General features: G+C 41.2%; 1 protein-coding gene across 1 annotated transcript in view; it reads left to right on the top strand.

Annotated features, from left to right (window-relative positions):
• ZCCHC24 (zinc finger CCHC-type containing 24) overlaps positions 1 to 16,887 on the top strand; it is a 189,396-nt gene extending 172,509 nt beyond the window's left edge. The window contains exons 3-4 of the mRNA XM_058189521.1: positions 1,634 to 1,798; positions 6,510 to 16,887. Coding sequence (XP_058045504.1) covers positions 1,634 to 1,798; positions 6,510 to 6,623 — 279 coding nt within the window. The 3' untranslated portion in view covers positions 6,624 to 16,887. The remainder of the gene's footprint in view (positions 1 to 1,633; positions 1,799 to 6,509) is intronic.
• The last annotated feature ends 1,654 nt before the right edge of the window (positions 16,888 to 18,541 follow it).

Below are 18,541 nucleotides of genomic sequence, written 5' to 3'. Positions count from 1 at the left end.
TGTATGATACCTACCTACATTGTTGTGACAAAATAAAATAAATAAAATAAAATAAATAAATATATTTAAAGAAGGAAAGATAGTAAATGCTGCTGTCCTTGATTGCACTTCAGTTCTTTGGATCCTTCCTGAAGCACTTTCCAAAATATATCATGTTATTGCTCCTATATTATTCTGAGCATTCTCAGTCTTCGACGCGTTGATAGTTTTCATGCATTTACTCAAAGGTTACATTAACCGCAACATGTTTATCTCCCCCCATTCTTAATTTTGTTTATTCTTCTAAACAGCAGGACCCCCCTGCTCTAAACTTTTAGCTGACACGTGTCAGTCCAATATAGCTGTCACAGTGGAACTTTCCTTAAAATCTTCATTAAGCCAACTCAAAAAGCATAGCTGAAAAGAAGAAGAAGAAGAAAAAAAACCCTATTTTCCTGAAGTCAGAAATGCAAGGAGAGGTGCATGTCAGACTTTGGCGAAGCTGAATGCACTACCTGACTATGTAGTCTCTTCCCCAAACCCCCAAAACTTTAAGCTTAAACTGTCTACTATTGACCTCACCCCATTCCTAAGCGGTTTGTAAGGGACGTGCATAAGTGCACCCGCGTGCCTAGTGTCTCTGTCCTAATGTTCCTTTCTTACTTACCCTTTTCATGTATCCAAATTATGTTTATACTTTTACCTGTTATCTTATATATGATTGACAAATAAATAAATAGATAAATAAAACCTGCGGAAGGCAAACAGTTCAGCAAATTGCACGTTTCTTTCAGTTTGCAAACAGATTGACCTTGTTATAATGTAGCTGCTGTTCTTGTTCTTGTTCCGTTATACAATCGGCAAAGGAAATGCATTTTTATTTTCTACTAGCTGATAACCCGGCGTTGCCCGAGTATTTATTTATCCCAATCCTGTATTAAATAGGAAGAGCAACTTCACCCTCAGCCCTGATTTCAGTGAGAATTGAATTAGTTAAAAATGTTTTTCCTGTGGCCCCAGAAGCGTCAAGTAAAATGATACCACCTTGTTATTTTGCTAGCTGATCCATGATCATTTGGTACTTTTTTTTTCTGATCTTGATTTAGAAGTGGCTTCTAAACTGTTTGATGTTGTAATTCTTTCCTTGTTTGTAATCTGTGTGATGTACATCATGTCAGTCTCGTAGTGGTGTAGGCGGGCCAAGTTGCAGTAATGTTTTATTGATCATGGCCATACATTTGTCCTTAAGACAAATCAAAGCCTTGTTGAAAATGTCCGGACCAAACATAATTTCTAATGTTGGATTTTCCTCTTACCAGAAACAGCCCCCTTGTGGAGTACTGTGAAGCCGTTACCATGGCAACTCCACTGTGCTACACAGTAGAAGCCATTTTAAGACAGTACAGTAGAAGCCATTTTAAGGCACAACAAGCTGTATCTTAACAGAACACACACCCTGAGGGGTGTTAGGGGTGTCTTACCCCCACAGTATTTGTTTCCAGAGAGTAAGTCATCTGTGTACCAAGTTTGTTTGAAATTGCTCAAAGCGTTCCAGAGTTATGCTGGAACATACATACACACACTCAGCCAAATATATATACATATAGATTCTGGCCTTTATTAAGGCTGTTTTCTCTCTTTTTCTTGTTCTTAGGCTCGTCCAAAAGGAGAAGGCTTGACTCCATACCAAGGGAAGAAACGCTGCTTTGGAGAATATAAGTGCCCCAAATGCAAGAGAAAATGGATGAGCGGAAACTCGTGGGCCAACATGGGACAAGAATGTATCAAGTGCCATATCAATGTTTATCCTCACAAGCAGGTACGGGCAGGGTTCAAAAGAGGGTAGAAATAGAAGTTAAAGGGATGTCCAGGTTGAAGATGCCTCCATGGCTGGATGGTGGCCATCAGAGGTCCTAAGCACAACTCAGCTATGGAGTTTCTCAACTTTTCCATTGCTTAACGGACAAGTCATGAAACTTCAGGAAGTGCTGAAAACCCAAGGGTAACAATGAAAGAACCATTTATGTCCAACTACTATTTAGCAAGGTATATGAGGTATATGTGAGGGATCTTGGAATCCTAGTGGAAAATCATTTAAATATGAGCCAGCAGTGTGCAGCAGCTGCCAAAAAAGCCAACACAGTTCTAGGCTGCATCAACAGACGGATAGACTCAAGATCATGTGAAGTGTTAATACCACTTTATAATGCCTTGGTAAGGCCACACTTGGAATACTGCATTCAATTTTGGTCACCACAATGTAAAAAAACATGTGGAGACTCTAGAAAAAGTGCAGAGAAGAGTAACAAAGATGATTAGGGGACTGAAGACTAAAACATATGAAGAACGGTTGCAGGCACTGGGTATGTCTAGTTTAATGAAAAGAAGGACCAGAGGAGACATGATAGCAGTGTTCCAGTATCTCAGGGGCTGCTACAAGGAAGAGAGGGACAACCTATCCTCCAAAGCAGGGGTCACCAACCTTTCGGACCTCAGGGACCACTAAATTCATAATTTTAAATCCCACGGACCACTAATAGGATCTGCCTAATGACAGGCTGGGTGGGCATGGCTAGGTGGTCATGTGACTGGGTGGGTGTGGCCAACTCAATGTCACTCACATCAAGGGGTGCCTCACCAGCCTCTACTTGCTCCTCCCCTCCCAGCCACTGCTCCCCTGCCCGCCTGGGATCCTTAGGACTTCCCTAACAGGAAGCACTAGTTGGCATTAAGTAGCCGCCATGAGAAAGAGTTGGCCAAACAGCTGGCTCAGTTCAAATTGGATCTGACCGAGAAGGAGGCCCAGCAGAAGCACCTCACTGAGGACAACGAGCATAGGGTTTCCAAGCAGAGGGAAGACCTGTGGCAGTGCAAAGCTAGGTGGAGGCTCAGCGGGCTGAGATGGTCAGCCAGTTCCAGACCATGATGCAGTCCCACTGGAACAAGGCCCTCGGTCTCTTTGCCACCAGCAGCCCTTCCCTCCAGCCTTCACCAAAGAGGCTGAAGCAGACCCCAAGTCAAACTTTCTCCCCCCTCCTTTGACCCCCATAAAAAGACCCAAAAGACTCTCTGCAGCAACATAAACATTCATTGGACGTATCTGTCCCAGGGGTCATAGTTTGAGGACCCTTGATTTAGTGCAATATAAAAAATGGAAATAATTTTTCTGCAGACCACCAACATTTTATCACGGACCACCAGTGGTCCATGGACCACCAGTTGGTGACCGCTGCTCCAAAACACATGAAGACAGGACAAGAAGCAATGGGTGGAAACTAATCAAGGAGAGAAGCAACCTAAAACTAAGAAGAAATTTTTGAGTGTTAGAACAATTAATCAGTGGAACAACTTGCCTCCAGAAGTTGTAAATGTTCCAATACAGGAAGTTTTTAAGAAGACACTGGATAACCATTCGCCTGAAATGGTATAGCGTTTCCTGCCTAACAAGGGGTTGGACCAGAAGACTTCTAAGGTCCCTTACAACTCTATTCTATTCTATTCTATTCTATTCTATTCTATCCTTAATACTAATACTAATACTAATCCATATTTTATTCTATTCCATTCTACTCTAGCCTACCCTAGCCTAGCCTACCCTAGCCTATCCTATCCTATCCTATCCTAATTCCGATTCTATTCTATTCTATTCTATTCTATTCTATTCTATTCTATTCTATTCTACTCTACTCTACTCTACTCTACTCTACTCTACTCTCTATTCTACTTTACCCTACCCTACCCTACCCTACTGTACCCTATCCTATTCCCACTTCAGGGTTTAAATCCATATCGAAAAGATGCTTTAAAATCTTACATAATGACAACTTGGTGGCTCTTGATTTTTGGTTCTTTTTGCTTTTTATATTATTTATTCAAGACGGATAGTTGTTTATTGTACAATAAGAAGTGCAAGTGAAATGCAGATGTTTAGTTCAGTTCAATGGTTGTTCTTGGGATGAATTTAGGATTGATAAAAAAAAAGAAGAAAATAGATATAAATATTCCAGATAAATGATAGCCCAATCTGTAATTTAAACATATTAGGAAGGAAGTATAAACAGTGTGTACTATTGTTTTCCAAAAGCACATGTCTATTGAGCAATTTAAGATAATTGGACTGAGGAGTTTTATGGGAATTGTCAAACTGTGTTTGTCTGGCTCACTCACTAATGTAACTCTAGTGTGTACAAGTTTAATTTCATTTGTTTTATCTAGAAATCATTTCAAGTCTGTCAGCAATTCCAGAAATTGAATTAATGTCTGCCCCCCCCCCAAAAAAAATCACTTGGGCTTGTGTAAAACTTGTTTCCATTAAAAACCTTCAGTTCTGGAGGGAAAGAGAAGAGAGATATTATTTTATTTTAAGATGTTCCATTGCCCCAATTTAATTGACAATATTAACTATGAGAGAAGAAATATTAAATTGAACGCCCCCTATTAATGCTCTTCATGTAATAATCTTGTTTAATGCAGATTAAATCCTAACCTGCGATATCCTTCGGACATATGGCTGAAGTTGGAATTTAATTTAATGAAGCTTATCTGTCAATTCAAGTGGGACAAATACAGTGGTGGGATTAAGCCGGTTCGGGACAATTCGGGTGAACCGGTAGTTAAATTGCTGGGTGGCCCTTGCCCTTCCAGGAGTCCCCACGTGCCCCATTTTGGTTCCCAAGTAAGTGCAGAGAGGTCTCCTAAGCCCAAACTGGGGCCCGGGGGAATGCTGCGCACCGCCCCACAGCCCATTTTTGCTCCCAGAAGGCTGCAGGGAGGCCTACTAGGCCCAAAACAGTTTTTGCTCCCAGGGAGGTGCAGGAGGCCGAGTGCTGCCTGTCACACCCCCTGGCCACGCCCACCATGGCCACGCCCATCCAGCCAGCCATTAGGGCAGAGAACCAGTTGTTAAATTATTTGAATCCCAGCACTGGACAACTATGAATAAGTTCCAACAATATATTGTGCTGTTACCTATAAATCATACTGATTTCAGTGTATGTAGGTATTTATTCAGGGGTGAAATGCTCCCAGTTTGGACCGGATTGCCCTATCTGGTAGCAATGGTGGCGGATGGTTCAGAGAACCGGTAGCAAAAATCCCTGCCCTCCACCCCCCCACCCCAGCTGAGCTGTGTGATCATCAGAGGTTTTTTTATTATTATTTTTAAAAGCATTTTTTCTTCTGCCGAAAGCTGTTGAAAAAAAAAACCTACACAAATATACAAAGAGATGGCAGATGACCAACAATCTGACTTGGTCTCCTCACATGTCATCCATAGTGAAGCATGCAAACCAGTGCCTGCATTTCCTGCATCGGATGAGGAGAGCACATCTTTCTCCTCCCGTCCCAGCCACTTTTTATAGAGGCATGATTAAGAGCCTTTTAACAAACTGCATCCCTGTTTGTTTTGGTGGCAGAAGTGCCTCAGATAGAAAGTCCATACAGAGAGTAGTGAGGACAGCGGAGAAGATTATAGGAAGCTCGCTTCCCGATATTCATCATTACTGCTTACAAGCACTCTGTACTTGGAATTCAAAGCATTGTTAGATCCCACCCACCCACTTTTCACTGTTTGTTTCTGTTGCTCCACCTTTGGGAGGAGGTTTTGAAGTATTTCTAGCAGGACCACCAGATTCTGTAACAGCTTTGTTCCCTAGGCCATCCAACTGCCAAAGTCACAAGATTCGTTTTTCTCACCATGTACATGTATTTGTCCGAACTAGACTGTGTTGTTTCCCTGTGTCATACAATATATGTGGGTAAATGCATCATTTTGTATTTACTTATTATTTATTTATTTATTTATTTTGATGTGTTTATGTATTGTATATTGGAGGTGGAGATCTGATGAGAGCTGTAGGCAACAAAATTTCATTTTAATGTATGCCGATTACTGTACATTCAAAGTCACAATATAGTTATTCTAAGACTAAGCCAGAGGTGGGTTTCAGCAGGTTCTGACCAGCTCTGGAGAACCAGTAGCAGAAATTTTGAGTAGTTCAGAGAACTGGTAGTAAAAATTCTGAGTGGCCCCACCCCCATCTATTCTCTGCCTCCCGAGTCCCAGCTGATTGGGAGGAAATGGGGATTTTGCAGTAACCTTCCCTTGTCACACCCACTAAGCCACACCCACAAAACCGGTAGTAAAAAAAATTGAAACCCACCACTGGACTAAGCCATGGCAGTGATCTCCTGCTAGAACCTCCAAACGAGCTCAAGATGTTGACCTCAAAGGACTTACGGACGGTCTGATCGTGAACTCCAATCAGACAACTGTAGTGATGATTAATCAAATGCTTTAGACCAGGGGTCTCCAACTAGCTGGGGCATTCTGAGAATTGAAGTCCTCCAGGCTTAAAGTTCCCAAGGTTGGAGACCCCTGCTTTAGACCACGGACAACTTTTTTGTGAAGGTTCTGTAGGCATTTCCTGAGCCGCTTCTTGAAAAAGGTCCTTGGGTCTGTCTGGATTCAGAGGTGTAGCAGCAAAACGTGGGGACTGGGTTTAATCCCTGTGCTTGCCTCCTCCATGCAGAGACCGTTGGAAAAACCCGATGGGCTGGACGTCTCGGATCAAAGCAAAGAACACCCTCAGCATCTCTGCGAGAAATGCAAAGTCCTGGGCTACTACTGCCGCCGCGTGCAATAAAGAAACCCATGGAGATTTGGGTCTGCTACCACAGATCCTGTGGCATCAGCCAAAAGGGAAGGAGGAGGAACCGTCATCTAAGAACCTTCATCCGTCACCAATATTGCCTAACCTAATCATATGCCTTTCCTTTAACTGAATGTAACACTTTCCCTGTGTATGTACGGACTCCATACTACGGACATACAGCTTGCATCTATAGGTCTATGTGGTATGATGCGTATTCCTTCCTTAAGGGTCTCGCAAAACAAGCCATGCTTTTATATGGGTGGAGACCAACTGACCGCTGACTCTTGCTGGACTATACCCGCCATACTCATGATGGATTTCTACCGCTACGGTGGTTTCCACAATTGATTGTTTACACAATTCCAGTATTCTACCCCAAGTGAACTAGTGTTGTTTGTCCAGAGAGATCTGTAAGGTCAGGAACATATGCTTGGATGAATTAAGGGGTGGGATGGGATCGGGCAGGCATGACTCAAGATGCATTTTATGGGGGCAGTCTCTAAGTCTAAACGCTATTGATAAATGCTTAGTTTAACTAATGCTGCCAGCTAGAATTCTTTAAAGCTAAGGTTTTAGGAGGAATTAAGGATGTGGTGCAAATATTCAGTTTTCTTGACTGTGGAGATGGTTTGGAAGTTCTACTAGCTTGTTTGCTTTCCAAGAGTCTCACAGGGCCATTGAAGAGAGGCTTTTGGTGAGCTTTAGGGTATTTTTTTAAAAAAAATCTGAGGGTTAAAAAGAACAAGTGAATAATTGTCTGAGGATTGGTTTTCATGGAAGCGTGACGATGGTAGAGTGGGACAAGAATTTGTCTTTCCTGTGTAGCAACTTTATGCACGTTTATGTCAATGGAGGTCCCACTAAAAGCCAGGAGACCTATTTCAGAACAAGCGTGCATAAACACACTTATTTTTAAAGGCTGTTTCTGTTCACCCTGACTTCCCATGTAACCCTCACTTTTTTCTTTAGCTACCAATGGTGGCTCTATTTTCTAGCCTCAGGCTGCATAACCGACATAGGTAGCCAACAAGAGGTGCATCATTTTGTCTTCAACAGACAAAGACTTTCTGAATTCTGACTCTCCCCTCTCCACTTGTGCCTGTTTCTCTACCATCATTGTCCCCAAACGCATAATTTCGGGTGGAGTTTGACCTGTTCCTCCATCAACGATTAATGATGAGACCAGCCAGAGTTTCATCTTTTTTCATGCTATTCTTTCTCACATGAATGTTCTCCCAATGGGTTGGACTGCACGCCCATGTAATCCTTGGCCAACTAGGGTGAAGGAAAGGAATGTTTGATACATTTAGAGAAGAAAGACAGAAATACTTCTCCCCCCCTCTCTCTCTCTCCCTCCCTCCCTCCCTCCCTCCCCCTCTCCCTCTGCCTCTCCCTCCCTCTCTTTCTCTCTCTCTCTCTCCATTGAGCCAAATGAGGTTTTAAAAAACACGGTAAGAGAAGTCAACAACCGATAAGGAGCTGTACCATGTCACATCAGAGCAAAATACAGTTGGAAGGGACCTTGGAGGTCTTGTAGTCTAACCCTCCATTCTGGACAAATGGCTGTTCAATCTCTCTTAAAAACCTCCAGTGATGGATCTCTCACAATTTCTGAATGCAACCCGTTCCACTGATTTAATTGTTCTCGCTGTCAGGAAATTTCTCCTTAAATCTAGGTTAGATCTCTCTCTGATAAGTTTCCATTCATTAATTCCTGTCTTGCCTTCAGGTTTTGGGAGAATAAGTTGTCTCCTTCTTCTTCCTTCACCTACAGCTTGCAATTTATTTCAATTCTTGAAGGGTGCCATGACTTTTAGAACAATGTGTAATAGAAATGTGTCTAGCATCAAGGTTTAGCCTTGAGTTTAGAACACCCAGAGATATATTGTAGGAGTCTGTTTACACACTTCCGTTGGCCAAGATCAACGAAATGGGTAATCCCCATGGGATCATATCAAATCCAGTGGCGGTCAGTTGGTACCTTCAGCTGATGGTCTATTATGATGATTAAGACCATTTCTTGATTGCTTCTCAATGGGAGTGTATAATTTCAATTAGCCCTGAGTTTAGAACACCAGAAAGAGGATAGATTTCATTTACTGATACATAACACGATATGCCATATGATAGACCAAAATTTCATTTTCATGATAAGGTGCCCTCTAGCTCGACAGAAGGAGGGGTGTCCCACTTCAACCTTCCTCAATTCTGGGTGCCAATTGACCTCTGAAAATGGTTTCCAGCAGGGGTGAAATTCACTTACCTTCCTTACCGGTTCGCAAATGTGCATGTGCCACATCCACGCATGTACAAAGCCTTCTGCGCATGCAGAGAGGCTGAAAATCGTCACCAAAAAAGGATATCATGACATCCGCGCAGATGGGCGAAGCTTCGCACAGTCAGCCCTACTATATCGCACGATCCGGTAGGAACCGGCTGAATTTCACCCCTGGTTTCCAGGGACCTATGGAACTTAAATTAAGGGTAATTTTTAATAATATTAAATGCACAACTGGAAAAAGTATTCTTTTTAACCCTTTTTAATTCTTAGTAAAGGTAAATCAAATCAGATCTAATTCTGGTCCTTGGTTTACTTACAGAACAGAACAGAATTGGAAGGGACTTTGTAAGTCATCTAGTCCAACCCCCAGCCCAAGTTTTTTAAAAAACTCAGTTGCCATTCAGCATCTAACTTTGATTCCATGCCTGTCTTGGAAGGAAACATCTCAACCATGGTTCGTCCTACTGCCAGGTTTCTGCCCTTTTCATCAATCCAAGCAGATTTGCTCATCAAAATTCTCCGGCAGGATTAGGAGAGGTAGAAATGAATTTCCTGCGACTGAGGGGGGAAAAGTAGTCTCAAGTAAGTTCATGACTGAAAAATATATCCATTCTTATGTATTAATTTTACAGTGCATTCGTAAAGTATTCAATGAGTCCAAAATGAATTTCCACAACTGTGGAATCAGACTGCAGTATAATGAAATTGTCAAAAGTCAAGGGGAACTGAATACATTCTGAATGTACTGTAGATAATAATAATAATAATATTAATAATAATATTTTAATTTGTATACCGCCCTTCTCCCGAAAGACTCAGGGCAGTGAACAGGCAGAATAAAAACAGCAATCAAATACATACAATAAAATATCAATTAAAAAACTTATTAAATTTAGCCCGAATTTAAATACCTTTAAAATCCAAAAACCTAATTTAAAAATTTAAAACCCTAAAAACAACTAAAAAGTTCTATGCCAGTCCTGCACGGGTAAATAAATAGGTCTTAAGCTCGCGGCGAAAGGTCCAAAGGTCCGGAAGTTGCTGAAGTGCAGAGGGAAGCTCGTTCCATAGGGTAGGAGCCCCCACAGAGAAGGCCCTTCCCCTGGGGGCTGCCAGCCGACATTGCTTGGCTGACGGCACCCTAAGGAGGCCCTCCCTGTGAGAGCGCATGGGTCGGTGGGAGGCAAACGGTGGCAGTAGGCGGTCCCATAAGTAACCCAGTCATGGCAGCTTCAGAAAGTTGTTGTTCTATCTATAGCAATTCTGTTAAGCAAGAGAATTTTGAAGCTTTATGACAAAGCTACCGTATTTTTTGGACTGTAAGACATACTTTTTTTTGTCTCCCAAAAGCGGGCAAAAATGTCTGTGCATATTATAGACTGAATATTGCCAAAGCCCCGCCCACCTGCCAGCCATTTTTTGGCCTCCACATACCCTGTTTTCGGGCCTTTTTTTTTTTAGCCCATTTTCAAGGCTTTTTTCGGCCCGTTTTTGAGGCTTTTTTTTTTTTTTTTTGGAAAAAAGCCCCAGAAACAGGCCAAAAAAAGACTGGGAAAGGGCTGAAAAAAGGGAGGCCAAAAACTTTCTGTTGTTGTTGTCCTCTTCTAAATTTAGGTGCGTCTTATAGTCTGAAAAATATGGTAAACTTTTATTGGAACTGTCCTGAATAATAATTGAGCTTCTTTTTAAAAAAAATTACCTTCATTTAAAATGCTGTTAAAGCAGCGGTTGAAGTATTCTAGGTATCCCCTGTTTGTTTCTATAGAAATCTAGCGTCAGGCATGAAGACCATACATTAAATTGAAGTTAAGAAGATTCGTTGCTCAAGCCTACAGACAAGAATCTAGTCAACACTAAATTGACGCTAGATAAAATCAATGGGATTGGATTTAGACTGTTTGTGGGAGCATAAAGACTGTAGGCCAGAGGTGTCAAACTCAAGGCCCAAGGGCCGGACCAGGATCTGACCCATGGGGAAATAACAGAAGACTGGCCCGCGGTGCCTCTGCCAGTGAAAATGGAGCTCAGGAGGGCTGCATGCGGCCCTCCCGAGCTCTGTTTTTGCTGGCAGAGGGTTTCAGGAAACCATCGCAGCCGAAAACGGTGCTTGGGAGCCCGTTTTCTCTGGCAGAGCGCTCGGAGCCACCACAGGTGCCCCTGACATGGATGACATAGAGTTGGCCATGCCAACTCCATGTCGCCCACTCCCCTCCCCTGCCAAGATCAAACACAACCCTGATACGGCCCTCAATGAAATCGAGTTTGACACCCCTGCTCTAGGCTAATGACTCACTTAACTCCTCCCTATGGCCCTGCCTGTTCTTGTACAAGTAGACGGTGGATTAGGAATTCGGATCAGGCACTATTGAACAGTGAAGTTATGTTCTACAAAATCAAACAAGACCATTGCCAGATCATCAAGAAGAGTAATACCGTGCTCTGAACTGCAGATGGCAAGTAAGCAGAGTTGCCTTGCATCTGGAAGAGTTTCAAGATACTGGTAGGACCCAGGACTTAGAGAACTGGACCTGCCTTATTTTGCCAAACCACAAGAGTTCAGCAATGTAAGAATTACAGGGTAAGGGTCTACAGGGTAAGGGAGATATTTGACAGATCTAGCTACTCCTGTCTACCTATTCTTAGTCTCTTTCTATAAATTCCAAGTCGACCCGTACCTTTCTGCCATAGAACTAAGGAGCAGCAATCAAATGTAGCCTGTCCCAGCTATTTCCATATACTTTCCAGAGATATAAGACCATCCAAGCCAGCATTACACCAATGGCTTGGTAGATTGAACTTGTTGAACATGTTTCTCTAGCACATTTGGGGGGAAAAAATCTTGGCAAATTTTTGCCAACACCAAGAATTATTTTCCAGATGTACAGTAGTGGCCAAAATTGTGGGAACCTTTTGGGAAAAGTGTGTTTTCTAAACCTAGCTAATAATAACACCACTTTTGGGGGGAAGTAGTATCATAAAATTATACATCAATGGAAAGATAATTTAATCAAGAATGTAATGCAGTAACTTTTTTTTGAAAGATTTGCTATTAGAATTGCAGTTACAGTATAAAGAAAAAAAGTGAAACACATAGGAAAAACAAGATATACAAAAATTATCACCATAGTAAAAACAAGATATACAAAAATTATCACCATGTCAGTTACTACTTAGCTGGGTAACCTTTAGCATGAATGATAGCCTTACAACGTCTTCCCATGGAGTGAACCAAGCCTTTTAGTTCTGCAGCTGTTCTAATGTGAAACCAAGATTGAATGATGGCTTCTATTAACTGGGTTTTACTGCTAGGTCACTTCTGACTAACAAGTTTTTTTAGTCGGCTCCATAGATTTTCAATTGGGTGAAGGTCTGGGCTATTCCCAGGCCATTCCCGCAGTGGAATAGGATTATCTTGAAACTCCAAAAAAAAAAAAAAGTGGTGTTATTAGCCATCAAATCTCAAAAATACACTTTTTCCCAAAATGTTTCCACAATTTTGGCCATGACTGTACATGGAACACATATCTCTGACAATTTCTTGTGAACAACGTTTCCTTCTTCAAATCAACAGGGATATATTCCTGTATTGTCATACAAATAGTTGCAGCATCTTGTTGTACAGTAGTGGAGTGAACTTCCTAATTTAGAAAAGTTGCTAAATCTGTGTAGGCTTCCATGGAAACCCGGTGCATCTCTTTATGGGAGTATTATGAACTTTATTAATCTGCTTTAAGCCATAGGTAGAAAGCTATTTTATTTATTTATTTTAGCTCCAAGTAAATTTTCTTGACCCAGCTAGATAAAATTCATTAGCAGTTGGGTCATCATTTTGCATTGGATCCAACGGTGGTTTGGAAACGACTCCTTCAAATCCCATTATTGTCAGTGGGTTTATTATAAAAATGAATAGGCGTAGATGAATCCACGATTAGACCATTTCTGGATCAGTTCTTGTTTACATAAGCAAATCTCCTCTGATTTAACCAAGCTGAAAGCTTTCTTCTGCATTGTTTACATGATTAAAGACTCAATTAATTGAGTCCAGAAAAAGAAAGTAAAGATTAATGGTATTATAACGTGTTTTAAGAAAAAAGATATAAGCCAGAGAATCTGGATAATTAGACTCCTGAAGTCACATTATTAGCCTTTCTAGCATCCAGAGCAGGAAGAATGCAAGTGACGGCTTTTGAAGACTTGAACTTTAGCGTTAAAGTTCCTTCGTTTTTCTTTTTAAGTAGGAGTAAGAATTGAATAATAGGAGAAATACAATACAAGTAGCCTTATATTAAACCAGCTGCAGGTTTTGTTATTGTTGTTATTGTTGTTGTTTGAGCACTTATAAAATATTAACCAAAATCTTTCTAGTTGTTGTCATACCTGCCTACATAAAATTCCCCAAAGGTGTACTAGAAGAAGAAAATGTAGATGAGATTATTATTATTATTTTCAACTGATGTTAAAAAATGAAGGCCAGTTGAGCACAATTCATTTTAAATAGCAGGTGGTTGTTCTTAATTACCTTAAGAGAATAACAGAGTTGGAGGGGACCGTGGAGGTCTTCTAGTCCAACCCCCTGCTCAAGCAGGAGATCCTATCATTGCATGATCTCTGCGGTTGAAAGTCCAGCCCAAACCGCTTCATGTAGGTTTAATATGTTGTGCTCTGTGGTGGGATGCTGCCAGTTTAACAACTGGTTAAGGTGAGCGCGCGCCTAAAGCGTTGGCGTGGAGAGCTGAAAATGGAGCATTCAGAAGCTCAGCTGCTTTCCTTCCAAGTCAGCAACAGTAAGTAGAACAGCAAGGAGGGTGGAATCAGCTGTGCTGCATGATTGAGATGAGCTAGAAAGCAGGAAATAAAGGACAGGATAGGGCGGGGGTGGATGGGCGGGGCCAGCTGATCCTTGGAGCTACCGGTTCATCCGAACCGGTCTGAACCAGCTGAATATTACCTCTGGTTATGCTAAAAGAGCTCTTCTGGATAGGATTCTGCAATTTGATTAAGGTCAGTGGCAGACAGAACTCAGAATGTAGGTTTTCTGCGCGTGAGACTCTAGGAAACACCCTGACTTTAAAGACAGCTGAGAAAAGAACTCAAGCTCATGGATAGCAAGAATTAATAGCAGCGCTATTGATTGAACAAACCAGTTGTGTACAGTGTGATTTTGAGTATCTGTCGAGATCGTTGCCTCTGGAAGGGTTGATTTTAAACCAGATTGTGAAGTTTTTCATTCAGGGTTTGCAAATGACCCACATGAAAGAGCGGAGGGGATCACCTGCAGTGGGGCAAGTGACGTCCTACGTGCCTTATATTGAATTCCTCTATCAGCCTTGTGACACTGCAATTCAACAGAGAGTAGATTCTAATTCGGCCTTCTAAGAATGTTTCATGCCACATCGTCTTGTAAGACAAGGGTCCCTGACTCCCGGGGCTGTGAACTGGGACCGGGCCGTGACATGCCAGAAATGGGGCCACACAAACAAACGAAGCCCCATCCGCGGGATGCAGGCAGCATGCGGAACCACACGCCCCTCCAGTCCACCGGAAAATCTCTCTCCGCAGAACCGGTCCCTTGGTGCCCCAAAGGGTTGGGGAGGGCGGCGCTGTTATAAGACATGAATTTATATCTAGCCAAAATTTCAGTGCTCCTTCCTTTCATGTCTGCAAAAAAAAAAACCACTGCCTCTAGAAATATTTCTGTGTGATTGTAGCGCTGATTGAGCCTGACCGACGTGGTTAACTGAACAAAATGAAGGCTTGTGTTTTCTTAGGATAATTGTAAAAAGGGACAATCGTGTGCAGTTCATAAATGTAGTCCATGGATATTAATGTTTACTCTCCCTTGTTATGAAATATTTTACAGTTTTACTTGCCGAAGTGTATTTATCTTGAGTTATACTTGACATAGTGTTCCTCTCCATATTTTTTTTTTCTTTTTTTAATACTGTGTGTGTATTTTGGAGAACTTTTTAGATGTTTAAAATTTTTGAATGGCTACAAATATTTCTTTGTCATACTGAATTGTTATTGGAAGACTTTGCAGTAACCTTTCTGTATATATTTGAGGGTCTTTTAAAATTACTATTGTTAGTTTTGCTGGAGGCTTTTTTAAAAGTGTTTTTACAACTCTGAAGCTTTCAAAAGTTTTCTATACTATGATACTAACTGAGCTAAGAGTTTTCTTAAGTATTATACAAAATTAAGGGTGTATCCTCAAGAAAATATTTATGGAAGGAATTTGTGTTTTTTTTTCCTTTTTTTTTACCGTGCCTTTGTCTGTATAAAATATGCAACCGAGCTACATTAAGAAGGAAATATTGTCTACATAGAATATTATATGAAAGTTGATACATAATTCTGACAAGAAAATGAAGCCTTGCAATTCTTTTAAGCCATATTGTTCTTCTTATTGCTTATATTTGGATGAAAATATCAGTATTAAGTAACCAGTGTATTATTTGGGTGTTTAGAACTTATATTAATATGCTTATTCAATTTATTTATATGTGTATTATGGAAAGTATTATTGCCTTTTTAGAAAAGCTAGGACTGATTTTGTAAGAATCAGGTTGTTGGAGTTACTTTTTCCACTTAATGGCCTTGAGTGAAACACTAACAATCCAGACCTAAGACATGCATTTGGGCTGGGCCTAATGACTGCCACATCTGCCCATTGTCAGCAGAAACTCTAGTGCAAAGATAAGAACTGAAGCGTAAATGCTCTATGGATATTTTTCACACATTCCACTTAAACGCACACCTAGAATCTTTCTGTTAAAAAATATATATCTTCATTTCTGTTAAAAATTCTGTTCATATATAGCACCACAAAGCAGTAAAGCACAGTCACCATGTGCTTTACTGCTCAACTGTTCAACTGTAACAGGAAACAGGAAACTCTTACTTAGAGCATAGATTATATAGCATAGAACCAAATTTGTAAACACTGCCATCTACTGGCTGAATAATGCTGTAGTTGTTGCATAGATGTACATTCCAACAATGAATTCCAACAATTTCCATATCTGAGGAGTCAAATTTTAGAAAGTAAAAAGCACACACGTGAACCAGATTGGTCTGTTAGACAGTTAAGCTTTACTCTTCGTGGCATACAGTCTCTCTTGAGGAGAACTCCAGGTGTCTTGTTGTGTAAGGTGTGAAATGATCCAAAGAGTTGCTGTTTCTGAAATGCTATAATATGGTTGGATGTGTTTTTTTTTTTTTTAACACTGCATCTTAGAGGTGAGCAGGGTACGCCTTGCCCTACCTAACAATGCTGAAAACTGTTAAAGAAACATTTCACTGAGGTCTGGAAAGCAATGCACTCAGTCATTGGCTGCAAACCGAGAGAGGGTTGCGGCGTTATAAGCATTTTGTGTTTATTTTTATTTAGAATGCATAACGTGATACAGTATGCATGTTAGAATCATGTATATTATATGCATCTTATTCTTTACGGTTTCCCATAGTTCCGTTCTATTAGGATTGTTTGTTTGTTTGTTTTAAACCCTGTTTAAAACGAGCTCAGGCCTGCACTGAGCTCTTAATATCTCTTACAAAAGTTATTTAGAGCAGCAAACTACAATATATGAAACTAATGTCGTTATATTAATTTCTGCCGATTTCAATTAGTTTAATTACTTACTTTAAAAAAAAATTCTAGCTGTACTCATTTGAGTTCTCAGTTGTATAATTTTTCTCTTCTTTAACCGGTCGTTAACCTGTACAGCTTTTTTTTTTTTAATGAAGAAAATAATAACTTTTCTATGGACATGGGCCTCAGAGAAGACAGGCTTAGCTCAGCCACCAAAGTGACAACTTGACTATAAAAAGGGTTGTGGAAAAGACTGTCGAAATTCTGCTGTGGATTGTCCATAAAATGGCATTCCGACATGTGCCTTAATTGCTGGATAGTATTAGCTTGTCTTTAGTGTTATGGCAGTTTTAATGCTGTATTAAAATACTGCAAACAAACAAGGGATACCCCTGTCTTCTCTGCTTTGTTTCTTTGGAGCTTTGTGTGGGCTTTTAGGTTGTGCTGAACCCAAAATGGAATTGGGGAATCCTAGAAGAAAAACCATATGGAATTGGTCACGTCTGCGCAGTCTTGCATCAAGCCAAAACTGTTCTTGGGGCGTTGCCAAATCAAAAGAAAACCCGGGAGAATCAGGCCTTGCCGGCCCCTCCTCCTCCCTTTGGGTGGGTGCCAGGGAGGGAGAGGGCCCAGGAGAAGCAGGCTTTGCCAGGTCTTCTCCCTCACTTTCTGAATCATCCGAGTCCAGGAGTCCGAGTCCAGGAACCTGGGTCACAACAACTCCGGTTAAGTTCGTAACATGGCTGTTAAGTGAATCTGGCTTTTCCGTCGACGTTGCTTGTCAGAAAGTCCTAAAAAAACGATCCTGAGACTCCACGTAAATACACATTGGTTCCCAAGTTTTGATGTGACTATGGGGATGCTGTAACAGATGCTCCTATGTGTGAAGTCACTTTTTTCAGGGCCTTCTAACTTTTGAACGGTCACTCAACCAGCGGTTGTAAATCAAGGACTACCTGGTCAGCCATCAGTCCTTCTCATTCTGTTATTCAAGGAGATGCTTCATCTGAGATCTGATATTGGGGTCCTGGGGTTTTTATCCTTCCTGCAAAATGCTGTTGTCCCTAGTTCAGGTCTGAGCCTGATGCCGAAGCCAGTGAAGGATGCCAGACACGAGGTGCAGGTTTTGATTGCTTTTTATTGGGGTACCCCAAGGAAAAGGGCTCTTGTCCAAAATGCCAAAAGAGCCAAGAACAAAGGATTAAGAAAGCTTTATACATTTTAACTAAAGGAGAAGGCGGGAAAGGCAGGATAATAAGAAATATCATCTAATAAACACTTTAGTAATAATTCTACAATTTGTTCTATCGGTCTCTAGCTGTCCCTATTCCTAAGCCTTGGCTAATGAACGCCCAAGGTGTTATCTAATACACATTTTATTGGCTGCAGGCCATTTCTATTCCTAGCTTTTAGCTGAGGTCTGCAAGTTGCCTAACTCTTACTTTTATCAGTTTTCTAACTACCCAGAATTCTTACAAGCTTTACACAGGCATATCACTTGGGAATAAGCAGTCTTGGTTCTTGTCCGACAGACTCCACAATTTACTTCCAAGTGTGTGTCATGACCTGGCTTTATTTTAGCAGACAGCCCATCAATGCTGCACTTCCACATTTTCAAGACGGCAACATAATTTAGGACGGAAGTTGCTTTCCAGGCAGTCATTATCCACAGACGCAACTCTTAACTCTAATCACAGCTAACCAAGAAAACCAATGAATCTCAGAACGAAACATAGCCATGGTTCTCCCTCACAGGCATTGAGGTTAGAGGCTTTTACTCAGGCAGTGAAAGCAACAACTTGGTCAAGAAAGCAATCAGTCAACAGTTCCTGCTAGAAATTCTTCAACCGTCTCCAAAAATAAGCATACCCAACAATGCACATGCAACGCTACCTGTTTCCTTTTCATTGGGCTTGTCCATGAAAGAACATCTTTTGTTTGCCAATGGAGAAGACAGCATTTCTTAATTTGTCTCAGACCGGCGTTTCTCCGGTCTGAAGACAAATGTTTCACCAATGCAGAGGTGATGTGGATTTT

The sequence above is a fragment of the Ahaetulla prasina genome, chromosome 6, assembly GCF_028640845.1.
Source record: "Ahaetulla prasina isolate Xishuangbanna chromosome 6, ASM2864084v1, whole genome shotgun sequence".
Taxonomy (NCBI): domain Eukaryota; kingdom Metazoa; phylum Chordata; class Lepidosauria; order Squamata; family Colubridae; genus Ahaetulla; species Ahaetulla prasina.
The sequence above is the reverse complement of the archived record's forward strand: the minus strand, read 5'-3'. Positions and strand labels throughout refer to the sequence as shown.